General features: G+C 45.6%; 1 protein-coding gene and 1 long non-coding RNA gene across 4 annotated transcripts in view; one reads left to right on the top strand and one right to left on the bottom strand.

The window, feature by feature from the left end:
- Positions 1–263: 263 nt before the first annotated feature.
- On the bottom strand, positions 264–1,510 carry 1700018L02Rik (RIKEN cDNA 1700018L02 gene). Its single transcript, NR_028360.1, has one exon. It is a non-coding gene; the product is annotated as an RIKEN cDNA 1700018L02 gene (long non-coding RNA).
- The window catches only part of Ak3 (adenylate kinase 3), a 53,028-nt gene continuing 36,955 nt past the window's right edge, over positions 913–16,985 (top strand). For 2 of the 3 annotated variants that reach the window (NM_001365071.1, NM_021299.2), the window contains exons 1-2: positions 1,032–1,314; positions 11,002–11,121. In NM_001365071.1, coding sequence (NP_001352000.1) covers positions 1,164–1,314; positions 11,002–11,121 — 271 coding nt within the window. In that variant the 5' untranslated portion in view covers positions 1,032–1,163. Of the gene's footprint in view, positions 1,315–11,001; positions 11,122–16,985 lie in introns of all 3 variants that reach the window. The other variant, XM_006527222.4, reaches the window with a different exon arrangement.

Below are 16,985 nucleotides of genomic sequence, written 5' to 3'. Positions count from 1 at the left end.
AATAAGACTCAATCGCTTCTCTTCTGCATCCGTTCGTACCTCACTCTCCCTCTCTGTACTTCAGTTTTCAGAGCCCACGCCAGGGCATCACTGCTCCCTCCCACACCTTCTGGTTAGTTGTTGTTTGGTTTTTCAAGACAGGGTTTCTCTGTGTAGCCCATGCTGTCCTGGAACTCGCTCTGTAGATCAGGCTGGCCAGGAATCCTGAGATCTGCCTGCCTCTACCTGGGTGCGGGGTTTAAAGACGTCTATCACTGCTGCCTGCTGGTTTGTTATTGTTTTTATTCACAGTACTGTTTCAAAAAGCCTTACTTCCACCCCTGGACAAACAAGCAAGAAAACAAACGGACAGCAGTAGAAACTCGGGTTTGTTCAGCATAGCATTCTCGGAGGCCTCTAAGTACAGTGGCACACAGTAGGCACTGGGTAGCTCTTCCTGAAATGAATGCATTTCTGAAGGAGCTAGTATGTTTGACCTCTGCGGAAGTTAACGGTGACAGCTACTTTTGGTTCTGAAAGTGGATTCAGGGAGATGAGACACATACTTCACTTGATGAAAGCTTCTGTGAGGAGGGTTCCAGGTCACCCCTGGAGGAGAAGGAAATGGGGTGAAAAGGCAGAGGGAAGAAGGTCAAGGGAGGATTGGTGTGAAAAGGTGGGGAACACCTGGTGAACCAGAGGGGCCGAGGGGACACAACACGGGGGCATGCTGCTTCCTGTTGGGTCTGAGCAGGACAGAACTTGGCTCTTAGAAAAGACTAAGGGTGAAAAAGGTGAACACAGAGGGGGGAAAAAAATGAAATCCAGGCACTCAGAGGTGCCAGCGGGAGACTAGAAGTAGAACGGGGTGCTCAGAGGTTGTCCACTGGGGAGAATGCAGACGGGCGCAGCCTGCAGGCTGGGACCAGGCAGCACAGGGCACGAGGGTCTGGGGATGCCAAGAGGCGCCGGGTGGAGCTCAAGGGAGTGGGGTGCAGGGGCGCGGAGGGGCGGTGCAGCAGCCGGCGGGGCGGCCCCGGTGGCCGTCGCTCACTTCCGGGAGAGCCGGGCGTCCTGGCCACCGCCCGCTTGCAGCTGCCAGCCCTCCAGGGCCGCGGAGCCTGTGAGCGCGCAGGCCAGGCCACAGACCAGCGTCTGCGCAGCTCGGACCACCGCCAGCCACCATGGGGGCGTCGGGGCGGCTGCTGCGCGCCGTGATCATGGGGGCCCCGGGCTCCGGCAAGGGCACCGTGTCGTCACGCATCACCAAACACTTCGAGCTGAAGCACCTCTCCAGCGGGGACCTGCTCCGCCAGAACATGCTGCAGGGCACAGGTGGGAGCTGAGACCGAGGGCTGGCGGCGTGCGATCGTCCCGGCGGGGCTTTGCGGGCCGGGGTCGAGGGTCCTGCGACGCGGGTGCAGCGCTCCCCGACCTCGCCTGGGGAAAGAGCCGTTGCGCCCCGAATCCTCTGGCCTCCGTGGGCAGCTTCGGGTAGATGGGGGAGGGGGAAGGAAAGGACTAGGAAGTTCAAAGACTGAAGGAAAGCCCTTGGCTTTGTTTTTAGAAGCTCATTCGACACAGCTGGCAGCTGCGGTGGGGGTCCAGCCGGGGGGAGCTGTGCCTGTCTCTCCACGTGTCCTTGTATGCAGAAGGCAGGCTTTGGCTCTGCCAGGGCTAGCTTCTTTTTTTTTTTTTTCCCTACACCCCCCCCTCCCGCCCATGGTAAGCTCCGTGGGATCTTGTAATTCTGACCTTTCTCTCTGCAAGGTCAAGTATTACTTATTTTCATTGCAGTCACAAAGTTGGCTTAGATTTTGATGCCCCCAGACATTTCTTAGTCACTAAAGTTGTCCTTGTAACAGTTACATAAACGATTGCTGTGTTTCTCCTTCCAAAGTCTTCTAACTCAGCACAAAAAATCTAGCCAACACTTTACAAAGGGTGGGTTTGTGGTAAGTTCTATTTTAAGAAAAGCATTTTTAAATTTATTTTTTGGGACAGTGTCATTCGATGTATTCAAGGATAACTTTAACTTAAGTTTGACATCCTCCTGTCTCAGCCTCCCTAGTGAGTGCTGGGATTCCAGGCGCCAGCCAACTAACAGCTGTAAACTATTTTTTAAAAGCTTGCACTAGATGTGTTTCTCCACAATAGTGTTGACCTTCAATTTCAAACTAGTGCCTATTTTGAAAATTCATTTGAAGCTTATTTACACAGAAATAATACCTGTTCAAGGTTTTAAAAAAAAGAAAGTAAAGGCCAGGGAGAGGAGGGAAGACAGAAATGTATAAAGTAAAAAGCAAAGTTTTCTCTTAGTCCCTACCTCAGCCCAGAACCTCGGAGAGAAACAGTCTATCTCCTTCTGGAAATGTCTTTGTGTAAAGCTCCTTCTTACAACCTCAGTGTATCAAGTTACCATCTACTTACTCCACATCAGTGTTTTCGCACACTGCATTCAGCCTGCCATCCCATATGGAGACGTTGTCCGGTTCCGCACTGCACTGCTTACCCTGTGTCTGCTGAATCTACCGCGATTTATTTACCTCTCCACTCCCTCCTGGCGGGTGTATAGCTAGTTTCTAGGAAAGGGTGTTTTTTGTTTGTTTAAAAGACACTGATATTCAAGTGTGTGCGTGGGGGTGGGGGTGTGTGAAAACCCACAGTTTTCAGTTTCTTTGGCTCGATCCTCTGCACCCCTCAAGCATGTTTTCGTTTTCTTCTAATGTCGACCTTAAGAAATAATAAAGGCTGCAGTTAATTAAAGTTTATCGAAAGGTTATTTGACTCTTGCTAAATGTTCTTAGTGCAACAGATTGCAATGCGAGTTACTGCAAACAGTCCCAAGTCCTGAAGACTTTGCTGCTATCCAAAGTACAGTAGAAGTCTTTAGGGGTGACCTGCATACCGACTCAGAGCTGGCCTGACTGTGGGTGGCAAAGAATGCTCATGGGTAGGAAAACACAGAACATTTGAAAAGAGTAAATGAAAGGGTATTTAAATACATTTCTGAAAAATGAAGAAACAATGTTTCTTGCTACACGTTAACCCCTGTTAAGCCTCAGGGTGCCCAGGACTGCATCTCTGAAACATGGACAGAGACTACAGAGACCAAGGAGCTGAACACACAAAGTTGTTCAGCCACCCACTCGGCAGTTTTAATGCTCAGTTCATTTTTATGACACAGAAAGACAAATACTTTCTTAATACAAACTTTGAAGATTCATTATTGGAAGTAGGTTTTTTGTTTTGTTTTGTTTTAACAGGGTCTCAGACAGTTGCTCTGGCTAGTCTTGAATTTGGAGTAATCCTCCTGACTCAGTTTCATCAGGGTTGGAATTGCGGATGCTCTGGCTCTGCTAGGAGAACTAAATAAAGTTCGTGAGAGAAGTCTTTGCAGTTCAGAGTTCAAGGTCCACACAGGCAGCTAGGTCTTTGTTCAGCTGGGAAAAGTTACAGATCTCAGAGGGAAGCCCCAGCCAGGTCCCTTGGGATGCTCACTCAGCTAGTTGATACTTGAAATCCTGCAGGTCCTGGGATGTCGGGGTCACTTGTTCTTCAAAGAAATAACAACAATCCCTTAGTAAGGGCAGAACACAAAGCTTGGGAGGCATCGTGAGATTGTTCCCACAGATGTTAATGGTTTATCAGGTAGAGTAGTCTTTACTAAGTGATGTCTGGCCGGTCCTGTGTAGGACTTTTGCAAATTTATATTGAGAATATAGCCTATATTCTCTCTATATATTGAGAATATATCCTCAATAAATATTTGTGAATGGATTAGATATTTCCCACAGAATCAAGCAAATGAGATGTAATCGTAAGCAAACCAAAACAAACCCGAAAACAAATTCTGAAAAAGTGCTTCATGTTTTCTGATACTAAATCGTAAGGAAGGAAGAAAGGAACAAAGTAACGAACGAATGAAGGAGAGAAGGGAGGAGGGATAGAGGGAAGAATACAGGAGAACTGACATCCTGCATAGACTGGCCTCACCTGGAGATCGTGGATTAACCCTTTGGTGTTCTCTTTCCCCTTTCTGTTAGTGCTTTGTATCCTCATGAGTTGTGAGCATGCTTATATATCATCTCAGATTTAATTTCACCAAGACTGAACAAGACATTTATATTTTGCCCGATATCGACTAATCCATTTTTTTCCAGTGCCAGAAACGGAATCTCAAGCTCTGTGCATGCGAATCAAGCACCGTACCTTGGATCCCTATTAGCTGGGGATTTATGTTCTTAACTGTTCTTTGCTATAATAAACAGTTCTGTGAATCCAAAGAGCTGGCAGCAACTTCGCTTATTTTCCTTTGAGTAAATTCCAGGGGTGGAATTTCTGGAAACTACCCATCATTTCGTAAGTGTTCTTTATAACCCTGACCATACCGTTTAGCATGTGTTCGGTGGCCATGGTGATAGCATCCATTCCTTCCAGCAGTAATCACGTCACTGTTTCCTACTTGGGTTTAAAATGCAAGATGTGAAACGGTGTTTGTTAAGATAAAAAGTCTATGTGAGAAACCAGTCATCTCAGAGGAGATGACAATGACTGGAAACACCAGTTGCCCTGGTGACAGCAGCTGACCCCGAGACTTTAGACCAATCAGGACGGAGCAGTCAGCCGGCTACAATCTGAGACTTAATCCTCTCATTCCTTTCATGAGAAAACTGAGTTCCACAGAGGTTGAAGAATTCCCGTAGTGATAAACAGCCTTTCTGTATTCACCTGACCCGGGCAGCACATATCCTGGAGTGGATGATACAGAGCCATTACTATGGGCCTAGACAAGGGTGCCCAAGGATTCAAATCCCTCTCATATACATAAAAACCAAAATGGAAATAAATTGCATTTTCTGAGGTACCAGGGTGGAAACCCAGGCCCCAAGAGTTAATTATGCATTTTCCCCCACAGATCAGGACTTCCAAAATTGAGGTTTATGATAGAATCTTAGGTAGTTTTTTAAAAAAAATTTATTTCAAAGTGCATTTGCAAAAAAAAAAAACCCTTATTATTTTATGAACATTTTAGCTTACTTATTTAAAAGGCGTGTTGCTTAAGGGAAACAGTAATAGAATACTTCATCTATGGCAGCCATAGTAGCCTCAGCGTGTGAGCGCAGAATCTAGTCTAGCTCCTTGGTGGGTGCTTCATCTGTAACGCCAGACTAGAGAGCCAACCCTTTAGATCTCCTTTGCTATCATCTGTATGGAGGGAGAGTCTAACTCAGTAGCTCATTGTGGGCCCCTGTGCCCAGATGGCCAAGTATTATTGTGTAGACCAGAAGTGTAAGTGTGGAGAACTAGCTCAGACTGAGGGTAAAACAGGTGATTTTTATAAAGGTAATTTGTAATAGTCAACACATTTACGTGGCTTGAATTAAAAAAAGAAAAGAAAAGAAAAGAAAAAATCTAAATGAATATTTAGCCATGAGAGCCTTGTACAATGTTTCATGCACAGGCCTGGTGGTGGCGGCGCATGCCTTTAATTCTAGCACTTGGGAGACATCGGCAGGTAGATCTCAGTAACTCTGAGGTCAGCCTGGTCTACAGAGCAAGTCCACTACAACCAAGCTGACACAGAGAGACCTCATCTTAAAATAAATAAATAAATTAATTAATTAAAAAATCATTTCATGCACACATGACTTGGTTCTAATCTGTCTTCCCTTAGTGGGATGGCTCTCAACTTATGGGTGACAAATCCAGGACAACCAAGATTACAAGAGACCTCATCTTTAAAAACCTAACTAAACAAACAAACAAACAAACAAACATTTATGCACACATGACTTGATGCTAATCTGTCTTCCTTTTAGTATGGTGGCTCTCAACCTGTGTGGGTCAAGACCCCTTGGGGGAGGTTGAGTGACCCTTTCACTGGGGGTCACTTAAGACCATCGAGAAACACAGATATTTACATTACAGTTCCTAACAGTAGCAAAATTCCAGTAATGAAGAAGCAACAAAAAGAATTGTATGGTTGGGGTCACCAGGAGGACACGAGGAACTGTATTCAGGGGTCACAGCGCTAGGAAGGCTGAGAACCACTGCCCTTGTGTTTTCTGTAAGTGGCTGCACAGGTCCGTAATGTTCAGAACCCTTGGCAGCGTGCCTTCCAGGAGTTCGCTTCATCTCACCCCAGCACTGCCTAGTTGAGATGATTCATGCAACGTTCACATTGAAAGCGTATGTAAAATCCAGCGCATAAGTATGCCGCAGAGTTGGGTAACTGTTACCACAACAGATTTTAGGACATTTTTATTACCCACAAAAGAGACCTCATACCTAAGAGACACTCCCATCTCTACCCACCCCACCCAAGCCTCTGGCAACACTGCTGTATGTTTCAATGCCCACATTCTGGATATGTTGCAGAAATGAAATGACGGTCTGAGGGTTTTCCTCCCAGGCTTTTTATCACTTAGCATAGTCATATTTACTTCTAGCATGTTCTTAGGGCTATCTGGGGAATGCTGAGGAGGGGAGTTTTGAGGCATGGCCTCTTACCTCCCTCCAAGTGTGTGTGTGTGTGTGTGTGTGTGTGTGTGTGTGTGCATACACGTGCCACACTGTATGTGGAGGTCAGAGGACAACTTGCGGGTGGGTGGATTGTCTCTTTCTACCACGTGGGTCCAGTCAGGTTGTAATGCTCAGTCATAAGAGTCTTTGACCCTAAGCTGTATCTGCTGTTTCCAGAGTGTCTCACCGTGTAACCCAGGCAGATAGGGAGTCCTGGGCTCAGGTGACCCTCCTACCTCGGCCTCCTGGGTAGCTGAAGCTTGGGGTGAACGGCACTGTTCCCAGCTTAGGCTTTTAAGGATTCTGTCATATGATAGCACTAGGACTTCATTACTTTTTATTGCATTATGTGGATATGTTAAAATGTTCAGTTGATGTCTGAATTAGCTTCTCTTTTTCCATTATTTTGTATGTAAATAATTCAGAGCGATCTTTAAAAAAAAAAAAGATTGGCTTATGATTGCTACTACAAAAAGTAAGCTTCTGCTAAATTGTTAGGGTTTTTTTTTTTTCATTTTTAGTACAGAAAACAATGTGTTTCCTTTGGTGTTTTTATGCATATGTCACTGTTCTTTGTTCTCCTTCACCCCCCCCCCACAACACATGCCTCCCCCCTTCATAGATCATTAAAAAAAAAAACACAGCACAGCTAGAACTCAGGAGAATCCTGACCCCTGTCTGTCTGTCTGTCTGTCTGATCACATATCCATCCACCCACCCAGTGATCTGTGGGTCCATTAGGTGTGCACACAGAGTGTGAGATGCCACTGAAGGTGCTCACGGTGTGGGTGGGAGTATGGGGTCAGGCAGGCATCTGGATATATTAGTCACAGTGGCTGTCAGAACAGCACATCGAACTGGAAGGCTGGAATAGCATTGGTTTTGGAGCCTGGAAGTCCAGGATCAAGGCTCTGGAAGAGCTGGTTCCTGTCGAGGCTTGCCTGTCAGGCAGGTCACCAGCCACCTTCTGACTTTCTCCTCGGGCAGCCTTTCTTCTGTCAGGCACTCCCACTGTCTCCTCGGAGTTTACAGTTCCTGTCAGATTGAGGCCCCACCTTATGACCCCATTCAACCTTAATTACTTTCTTCTTGAGGTAAATACAGTCTATGAATATAGTGAAACATTAGGCGTTAGGTTAGTGTTTCAGTATATGGATCTGGGACTGAAATATCTCAGAATATTTCAGAATGTAGACATGATGGCTTCAGAAGATGGAGAGAGGGGAGACAGAGAGAGGAGCTTGTGGCATATGGAAGCCTAAAGAACTTTTGGTTCCCTAGGAAGCTGAGGATGTCTTACCATAAGAGTCAGTGGTGGTTTGAATATGCTTGCCCCAGGGAGTAGCATTATTAGGAGGTGTTTCGTTACTAGGTGGAGGAAGTGTGTCACTGTGGGGGCGGGCTTTGAGAACATCCTTCTACCCACATGGGAGACAGTCTTTTCCTGTTGGCTTTCAGAACAAGATGTAGAACTCTCAGCTCCTCTAGCACCATGCCTATCTGGGCACTGCCATGCTTCCTGCCATGATGATAATGGACTGATCCTCTGAACCTGTGAGCCAGCCCCAATTAAATGTTGTCCTTTATAAGAGTTACCTGGGTCATAGTGTCTCTTTACAGCAATGGAAACACTAAGACAAAGTCCTTTAAAATAATGTCTGTTTTCATTGGTGTAATCAAAGACTAGACACTGAATAATTCATATATATAAAAAATGAAGGGCTGGTGAGATGGCTCAGTGGGTTAGAGCACCTGACTGCTCTTCCGAAGGTCCAGAGTTCAAATCCCAGCAACCACATGGTGGCTCACAACCATCCGTAACGAGATCTGACTCCCTCTTCTGGAGTGTCTGAAGACAGCTACAGTGTACTTACATATAATAAATAAATAAATCTTTTTAAAAAATGAAGTTTATGTAGTGCACAATCTCAGGACTGTACCTGGGTTTGTGCTGTGTTCTACCTTGCAGGCAAGTGGGTGCATGAAGAAGAGAGAAACCACAATAAGCAGTCATCTAGAAATCATCCAACATCCGTAATCTCTGTATGAGGATGGACTTAGGACCCAAACCTCTCAAAGGTTTCAACATTGTTTCTCTGGGCATCAGATTTTATGAGCTTTGGCTCATGAACGTCTGGCCACCCAACACATATCCGTGTCTTTTGATTTGTTTATTCTGGGCATGCCACATGGTTATGAATCGGATTATCTATCAAAAGAAAGAGCAAGGGAATTAATTGTGGAGAGGTTAGGAGGGTCAGATTGTGTTAGTCTCCTGGAAAGGGATATGCCTGGAGGGAAGGGGGTGGGGGCCAGGGAAGAGGTAAGATGAAGACAGAACATGTGTGTGCAAGGCAAGCATCATGCCACTGCCAGGCCTGTGGAACTGGGAGAAATTCTGTCCTGAAGCACAGAGAGGAGGAAGCAGGAGACAGATAGGTCTGGAAGAAGCCTTCCAAGCTGTGTCATCTTTGAGGGGAGAGGGCGTATAGTAGCTGGAGGGGGGAACCATGGCCCAGGGAGATTTTTGTGTTCATTATTTTTTTAATGTAATTCTCATGAAATACTCAACCCCTGGAAGTACTATAATAATTATGTAGGGTTAGGGTGAGATTTAAAGGAACATTCACGGGCCTGGAGAGATGGCTCTGTGAGTAAGAGAACTGCTGCTCTGCCAGAGGACCAGGTTTGATTCCCAGCTCCACATGGCAGCCATTGGTGACTTCAGTTCCAGGGGATCTGAGGCCCTCTTTAAAAAAAGTACTCAAAAGAGACAAATGAGGTCTACATATATTATGTACATGGACTTTTCTAAAGTCTATTTTATTTAGTTACTCTAATATTTTATTTTTATTTTTATTTTTATTTTTATTTTTATTTTTATGTGTGTGTGTGTGTGTGTGTATACATACATGTGAATGCAATTCCCTTAGAGCCCAGAAGAGGGCACTGAATCCCTGGGAGCTGGAGTTACAAGTGTTTGGGGTTTTGTTTTGTTTTTTCCACTCAGTGTGGGTGCTGTGAACTGAGTGCTCTGAATAGCAGATCCACAATTTCAGGCACCCCCCCCCCACCAGAAAAAGAGTTACTTTAATGAGTTTGGAAAACACTCTCAGACACCAGGTGCTTTCCTGGCCATTGTTTTATAAACTTGATGGTCTGCTTGTCAAATGGCAGCTGGTATTGCAATGATAAATTCTGGGTTAAAATTCATACTGTAGGCATCAGCCACCTTTTTCTTTGGGGTGGGGCCTCTCCCTGGCCTGGGGTGAGATCTCCTGCCAGGTGAGGCAGGCTCTCTGGCTAGCAACCCCGGCATCCACCTGCTCTTGCTGGCTCCCTTCTGTATCACGTGCCCAAACCACCACAGCAGCTTCCGTTTTGTGTGGATTCTGGGGACTGAACCCTCATGCCTTCCAGGCAAGCGCTCACCAACAGAGCCACCACCCTCGTTAGCCCTTCTGTAATCTTTGCCTCCCAAAAGTTTTTAGAAGCTGTAGGAAAACGAAATAATAGTTGTAGACACTATATGATGAGGAATAGCCTTGCTAGGCAGTGGTGGCGCACGTCTTTAATCCCAGCACTCGGGAGGCAGAGGCAGACGGATTTCTGAATTTGAGGCCAGCCTGGTATACAGAGTGAGTTCCAGGACAGCCAGGGCTATACAGAGAAACCCTGTCTCGGAAAATGAAAGAAAGAAAAGAAAAGCCTTTTGTAAAATAAATAAATAAATAAATAAATCTTTTTGAGCCGGGGTCCCTTGTTGCCTGAGTAGGTCCTGAGCTCTGTGGCTGAGGGTGATCTTGAACTTCTGACCCTCCTCTTTCCACTACCCTGATGCTGGGGTTACAGGCTTGTTCACCTACCACGGTCAGTCTTAAGCTGGAGAGCTACTCCAAGGCTTCGCTCATGCTAAGCTAACACTTTTAAAACTCAGCTAAATCTACACCCTTACCTCTTCCTGCTTCTTAGGGTTTTTGTTGTTATTGTTGTTGTTGTTTGTTTGTTTATGTTTATGTATTTTTGAGACATGGTCTTTCTATCTCTGACTGTCTAGAACTCACCGTGTATTTGAAGTTGGCCTCAAACTTGCAGAAATCCTCCTGCCTTGGCCTTCTGCCTGTACCACTTCCATTTTGGTTTTGTTGTAGAGCTCTGAATAGCCTGGGCCTTGAAGCACATGGGTGTTGAATGTGGGGTAATCCCACTCACTGTCTTTGGTTCTCTTTGGTTTGCTTGTTTTAAGACAGGGTCTTCTGTAGCACAAACTGGCCTCAAACGCATTTATATGCCCAGGGCTGGCTTTGAATTCATCCTCCCCCCACCCCCACCTGCTGGTACCACATGTCCATCATAGCCTCTGCTTGCAGCAAAAAAGCCACTGATTGCACACTTTCCCGTGGACCCGGGGTCCAGAAGCATCCTGTAGACATCTAATTCCTGAGACCTGAAATGGGATACAGTAAACACACTCACTGGCTTTTCCCTCTGTTGTAGAAATCGGTGTGTTGGCCAAGACTTTCATTGACCAAGGAAAGCTGATCCCAGATGACGTCATGACTCGGCTGGCCCTTCACGAGCTCAAAACCCTTACCCAGTGTAGCTGGCTGTTGGATGGTAAGTGCAGTGCTCTGAGCATCTCTGCAGCTGATGTAATGAGTGCTGGCAGGAGAACGAGCAGCTGGGACGACGGACAGCCAGTCACCTATGAGCCTGTCTTTAAAATTTAACTAGTTAACCGAACAACTTATTTTATTTTTGAGACAAGGTATGACGTATCCCATTCTGGCCTCCAATTTGCCGTGGAGCTAATGATGAACTACAACTTTTGATCCTCTGGTCTCTGCCTCCCATGTGCTGGCATCACAGGAAGGGGTGGCCAAGCTTGCTTATGTGGTGTTGTGATTCCTCGGGGCTGCCTGCATGCTAGGCAGGCATATTACCAACTGAGCTCTACCCAAACCTGTGTTTGAGCAGGAAGCTGCTTGCTTCCTTTTCTGATAGAAACTATGGATGCATAGGTCAACATTTTATTCTCGGGTTTAATGAAGCCTTGCTTCTCTGTGAGATACTGGGATTTAGAAGCGTTCCTGGCGATAGGCAGCCTATGTGGGATAGGCAGCCTATGTGGGATAGGCAGCCTGTTTAGCTGAAGGAATGCGGTGCTTGAAGGTTGAGAATAGACGCTGCCCAGCACAGGGAAGTGGCAAACTTTCCAAGAGACCAACCCATGGCCACCAAGGGAGTATATCTGGGGACTGGGCCAAAGACAGGGCACCAGGGGAAGGGCCTGGAATGTGGAATCTTTGTTTTTTATTTCTTCATTGTTGTACTGGAACAATGCCTTTTCCTTTAGAAAAACTGAAGCGGATGGAAATGTATAAGAGAAGCAGCCTGGGAGTCCTCAGTGATCACACCCTTCCCTGGCACTGCTTTGTATTGCTTCTTATTAATTCAAACAGGCATTCTCTGCAGTGATAAACACACACATGTAATATATATAAACTTCCATTCACTATTAGATATGTTTTGCTCTCCCTATGAAGTAATATCTAACATTGTTTTTCTTTATATAGTATGTTAGTTAGGTTGTTAGGTTTTTGTTGTTGTTGTTGTTGTTTTTTCTGGTGTGACAAATACTTCAGAGTGACAACTGGAAATGATTTATTTGGGCTCCTGGCTCAGAGTTTTCAGTCCATGTGGCACGCAGCCCATTGTCTCTGGGCCTTGTTGAGAGTGTGACTGAGTCAAGCCTGCTCTCTTCGTGGTGTCCAGGAAGCTCTGATGAAACAAGAAGTAGCTAGGGACAGTACAACCTTCAAAGGCACAACCCCAGTGACACCAAGCAGGTCCTACCTCTCACATTGACTGCACCTATAGATTATGTCATGAATGAAATCACAGCCATCTCTCAATGATTGGATCTGCCAACTGGGGACCAAGACTTCAACACATAAGCTTTTGGGAAGTAAAACTTATTTAAATTATAGCATACATAGAGAAAGAGAGAGAGTGACAAACTGTGATGGCTATTCTTGCATGTCAACTTGACTATATCTGGAATTAACCAAAACCCACGCAGCTGGGTTGGGCCTACAACTATATAGCTAGGCCTATAACCAGACTTAAGGCTAAGCAGACTCCTGGAGGTACAACGAAGTGTAGTCTGTGAGGAGGTACACCACACTACTGAGCAGCTTAATGAACTTGTTAGTTCATTCAAGCAGAAGGCTGGGGAATATGTATGGGAATGGATTTGAAGGATGTGGGATAATGGTGGAAAGAGCATAAACTGGATCAGGCTGAGCCTATTGGCATGGCCCTCAGAGTGAGAGATCCTAGGTTAAATATGGGAGCTTGCACAGTAGAAAAGGGTGTCAACGTTTATTTGAATGGCTGGCTGCAGCGTTTCTCAAAAGACAGCTTATTAAAAAGAAGTTAGAGGTGCCTTTGGCCTAGTGTCAATGAGTAGATTTTAAGTCTCAGGGAAATTAGACTGCTAGAGTGGGTACACTGTATAAAACCTAATCCTCCACAATGGGGAGGCCCGGAAGACAAGCCCTTCACCAATCCTGTAAGATGCAAAATGGTGAGAGGGGTGCCAGCATATCTGAAGAGGTTTGTTGTTGCCCTTTTCCTTGTGCCAGACCTTAGGGCTGGAGATGCTGTTGCTAAGTTGTATGAATTAAATGCTGTGGATTTAACTGGGACCCAAAGTAAGAGGAGTCAGGTGACAGCACTGAGTGGCCAATAGCAAGGTGGTCATAGTTATTGTGATCGGCAGCATAGGCAAAGCAATGCCCATAATGGCTGACCTATTAGGACCAGCACAGACAAAGTGACTTATGGAGGCATGACTCAGATGGATCTTTGGTGCTGGCAAATCAATCACGGGGTTTACAGGTATGAAATAGATAAGAAACCTACTGCATTTTCATTTGATCTGTATAACTGGAAAAATTCTCAAACCAATAAGAAAGGCTACACTGGATGATGGCAAAAGAGACTCTTGGACCATGAACCAGTTTTCAGACTTGAGACAGCTTGCAGACCCAGAGCCTCTTGCTCTTACCTGTAGACTGAGGAATACTATGGCTGCAAAGGGTAAATGGTAGAGTTGCCTTTCCCAGGGAAAACAGTGAATCAAAAGCAGCAACACACCCCTGGAGGAACAACAGAAACTGGTGCCACCATCAAAGGCTAGGAAGGGGCAGGGGTGGTGGCCCCATCACATTCCCGTGCCACCATCAAAGGCTAGGAAGGGGCAGGGGTGGTGGCCCCATCACATTCCCGTGCCACCATCAAAGGCTAGGAAGGGGCAGCGGTGGTGGCCCCATCACATTCCCGTGCTACCATCAAAGGCTAGGAAGGGGCAGCGGTGGTGGCCCCATCACACTCCCGTAAACTCTCCTATCTGGCCAGTGCAGAAGACAGACGGATTATGGAGAATGACTGCTATCAAAAACTAAATGAAGTAGTGACTCCATTGCAGCTGTTGTACCAGATGTGGTGTCCTTACTTAGGCAGACTGTCTTAGGATTTCTATTGCTTCCAGGAAACACCATGACCACGGAAAGGGTTTATTCAACTTACACTTCCATATCAATGTTCATCACCAAAGGCAGGTCAGGTCAGGTCAGGAACTCAAGCAGGGCAGGAACCTTGAGGCCAGAGCTGATGTGGAGGCCATGGAGGGGTGCTGCTTACCAGCCTGCTTCCCTTGCCTTGCCCAGCCTTTCTTATAGAACCAGGACCACCTGCCAGGGATGGCACCACCCACTATAGGCTGGGCCCTCCACCACTGATCACTCATTAAGAAAATGCCCTTACAGCTGGATCTCAAGAAGGCATTTCCTCATCTGTGGCTCCTTCTCTGATGAATCTTGCTTGTGTAAGGTGACACAAAACCATCCAGTACAGAATAAGACATTTCTTGGTACATGGTATGCAGCTCTTGATCTAGCAGATGTGTTTTTTTTTCTTTGCTCCCATTTGTAAGGGTCACCAGAAGAAATCTATTCTCATTTGCAAGGCTAGCCATTTATCTTTATAGTTTTACCTCAAGGATAGATGAACTCTCCAGCCATGTGTCATAACTTAGTTTGAAGGGATCCTGATTGTATGTCTCGTCCATAAAATATGACTATTGGTTCAAAACAGTTTGGTGATTAGACCAAGAGAATAGGAGGTAGCAACCACTGTAAAAATCATTCTTTTAAAAGATTTATTTATTTTATTCGCATATACTGTAGCTGTCTTCAGACATACCAGAAGAGGGCATCAGATCTCATTACAGATGGCTATGAGCCACCATGTGGTTGCTGGGAATGGAACGCAGAACCTCTGCTCTTAACCACTGAGCCATCTCTCCAGCCCATAAAAATAACTTTTATGTGCCTGATAATTGTCATCTCTAAAGGCTTACTGCCTCTGTCTGCTAACCTAGTCCTAGTTCTGGTAGTGTCTAGCCTCTGTACAATCTAATCTAGGCCTAGAATGTTTTCAGCCTCTGAGTCTTCATGCTGAATAAGCTCACCCCTTTCTTGTTCTTTTCTGATCTCTGGCTGGCTGGTTCAACTCTGGCTTCTCTGGGCTTCTTCTGAATTGCTCTGCTTGGCCTAATACTAACTTTGGCAATATGTTCTAACCTTCTGGCTCATTCTGTCTTCACCCTGTTTCTGTAAAACTCTTTGGGTAAGACTGCCTCCTCCTCTTCTTTTTTCTCTCTCTGCAATGCTCTCTTAAGCAGCTTCTCTTTCCACATTAACCCCCCCCCACCCCCCATTCCCCTCTCATTGGGCATATCCTATCTTTGACTCATTCTGTTAAATCTTTCTCTGATTCGTCACTTTTTCTGCCACTCAATTAGACATCACTTTCAAACAAGGGTGCTTCCTTCTACAAACTAATTTACCTTCATTGTTTGAGATTAGCGTATACCAAGGGTGTGTCTGTATTCCAGCCAGAAGGACTAAAGGTGTGTGCTAAGGGCTAAGCCACACTACAACTAGAAAGTTGGTTTTTTGTTTGTTTGTTTTTTGTTTTTCAGTAAATAACCATCTGAGTGTTCAGTGTGATCAAATACCCTGCAATAAACCACTTTGGACTTGTTGGTAACATATATACATATCAGAGGATGGGAAATAAATCCAACCAGTGAAACCCTTAGGAGTCCAGTGGGGTGGGCATGCAGACATATTCCTTCTAAGGTGGAAGGTAAATTATTATACCTGGCCCTTCCTACCATCAAGAAAGAAGTGCAACGTTTAGTGGGCCTATTTGGATTTTGGAGACAGTACATTCCTCTCTTGGGTGTGTTACTCTGGCCCATTTACCAAGTGACTCAGAAAATTGCTAACTTTGAATGGGACCTAGAACAGGTGAAGGCTCTTCAACAGGTCCAGGCTGCTGTGTAGGCTGCTCTACCACTTGGACTTGATGGTATTTGAGGTGTTGGTGGCAGATATGGATGCTGTTTGGAGCTTTGGCAGGCCCACTAGGTGAATCACAGAAGAGATTTTGGATTTTAGAGCAAGGCTCTACCATCATCTCAGACAACAATTCCCCCTTTGAGAAAGAGAGAGAGAGCTTTTGTGCCTTAGTGGAAACTGAACATTTGCCAGTAGGCCACCAAGTTACCATGTGACCTGAGCTGCCCATCATGAGCTGGGTGTTATCTGACTCACCAGGTCATAAAGTAGGACATGCACAGCAGCAATCCATTATCAAATGGAAGTGGTTTATATGTCATCTGGCCCAAGCAGGTCCTGAAGGCACAATCAAGTTAAATGAAGAAGTTGCCCAAATGCCTATGGTTTCTACTTCCATAACAATGTTGCCTGCTGCTAAGCATGCACCTGTTGATTCATGGGGTATGACATATGTTGGTTGACTAAGGAAGAAAAGAGTAGGGCCTAGTTTACCAATGGTTTTGCACATTATAGGGGCAGAACTGGACACATTATACACCCACAAATGGACAGCTGCAGCATTACAGCTCTTTTCTGGGACAACCCTAAAAGAAACCGGTGAAGGGAAATCTTCACGGTGGGCAGAACTTAGGGCAGTACACATGGTCATACATTTTGTTTGGAAGGTGTAGCTAAATGTGTGATTGTTTACTGATTTATGGGCTGTAGTCAACAGATTGGCTGGATGGTCATGGACTTGGAAAAAGGCATGATTGGTGAGAAAGACATCTGGGGAAGATGTGGATAGATCTCTGCAAATGGATGAAGGATGTGATGATACTGTGTCCCTTGTAAATGTTCATCAAAAGAGAGATTCAATAATCAAATGGATAAGATGACCCGTTCTGTGGGCAGTCAGCCTCTTTCCCCAGCTACCCCTGTCACTGTCCAATGGGCACATGACCAAAATGGCCGTGTTGGCAAAGATGGGGGTTATGCTTGGTTTCAACAACATGGACTTCCATTCACCAAAGCTGACCTGGCTACAGCTGCTGCTGAATGCCGGATCTG

Source organism: Mus musculus, chromosome 19 (assembly GCF_000001635.26).
Source record: "Mus musculus strain C57BL/6J chromosome 19, GRCm38.p6 C57BL/6J".
In the NCBI taxonomy this organism is placed as follows: Eukaryota; Metazoa; Chordata; class Mammalia; order Rodentia; family Muridae; genus Mus; species Mus musculus.
Note: the sequence above shows the minus strand (reverse complement) of the source record. Positions and strands in the feature narration are given on the sequence as shown.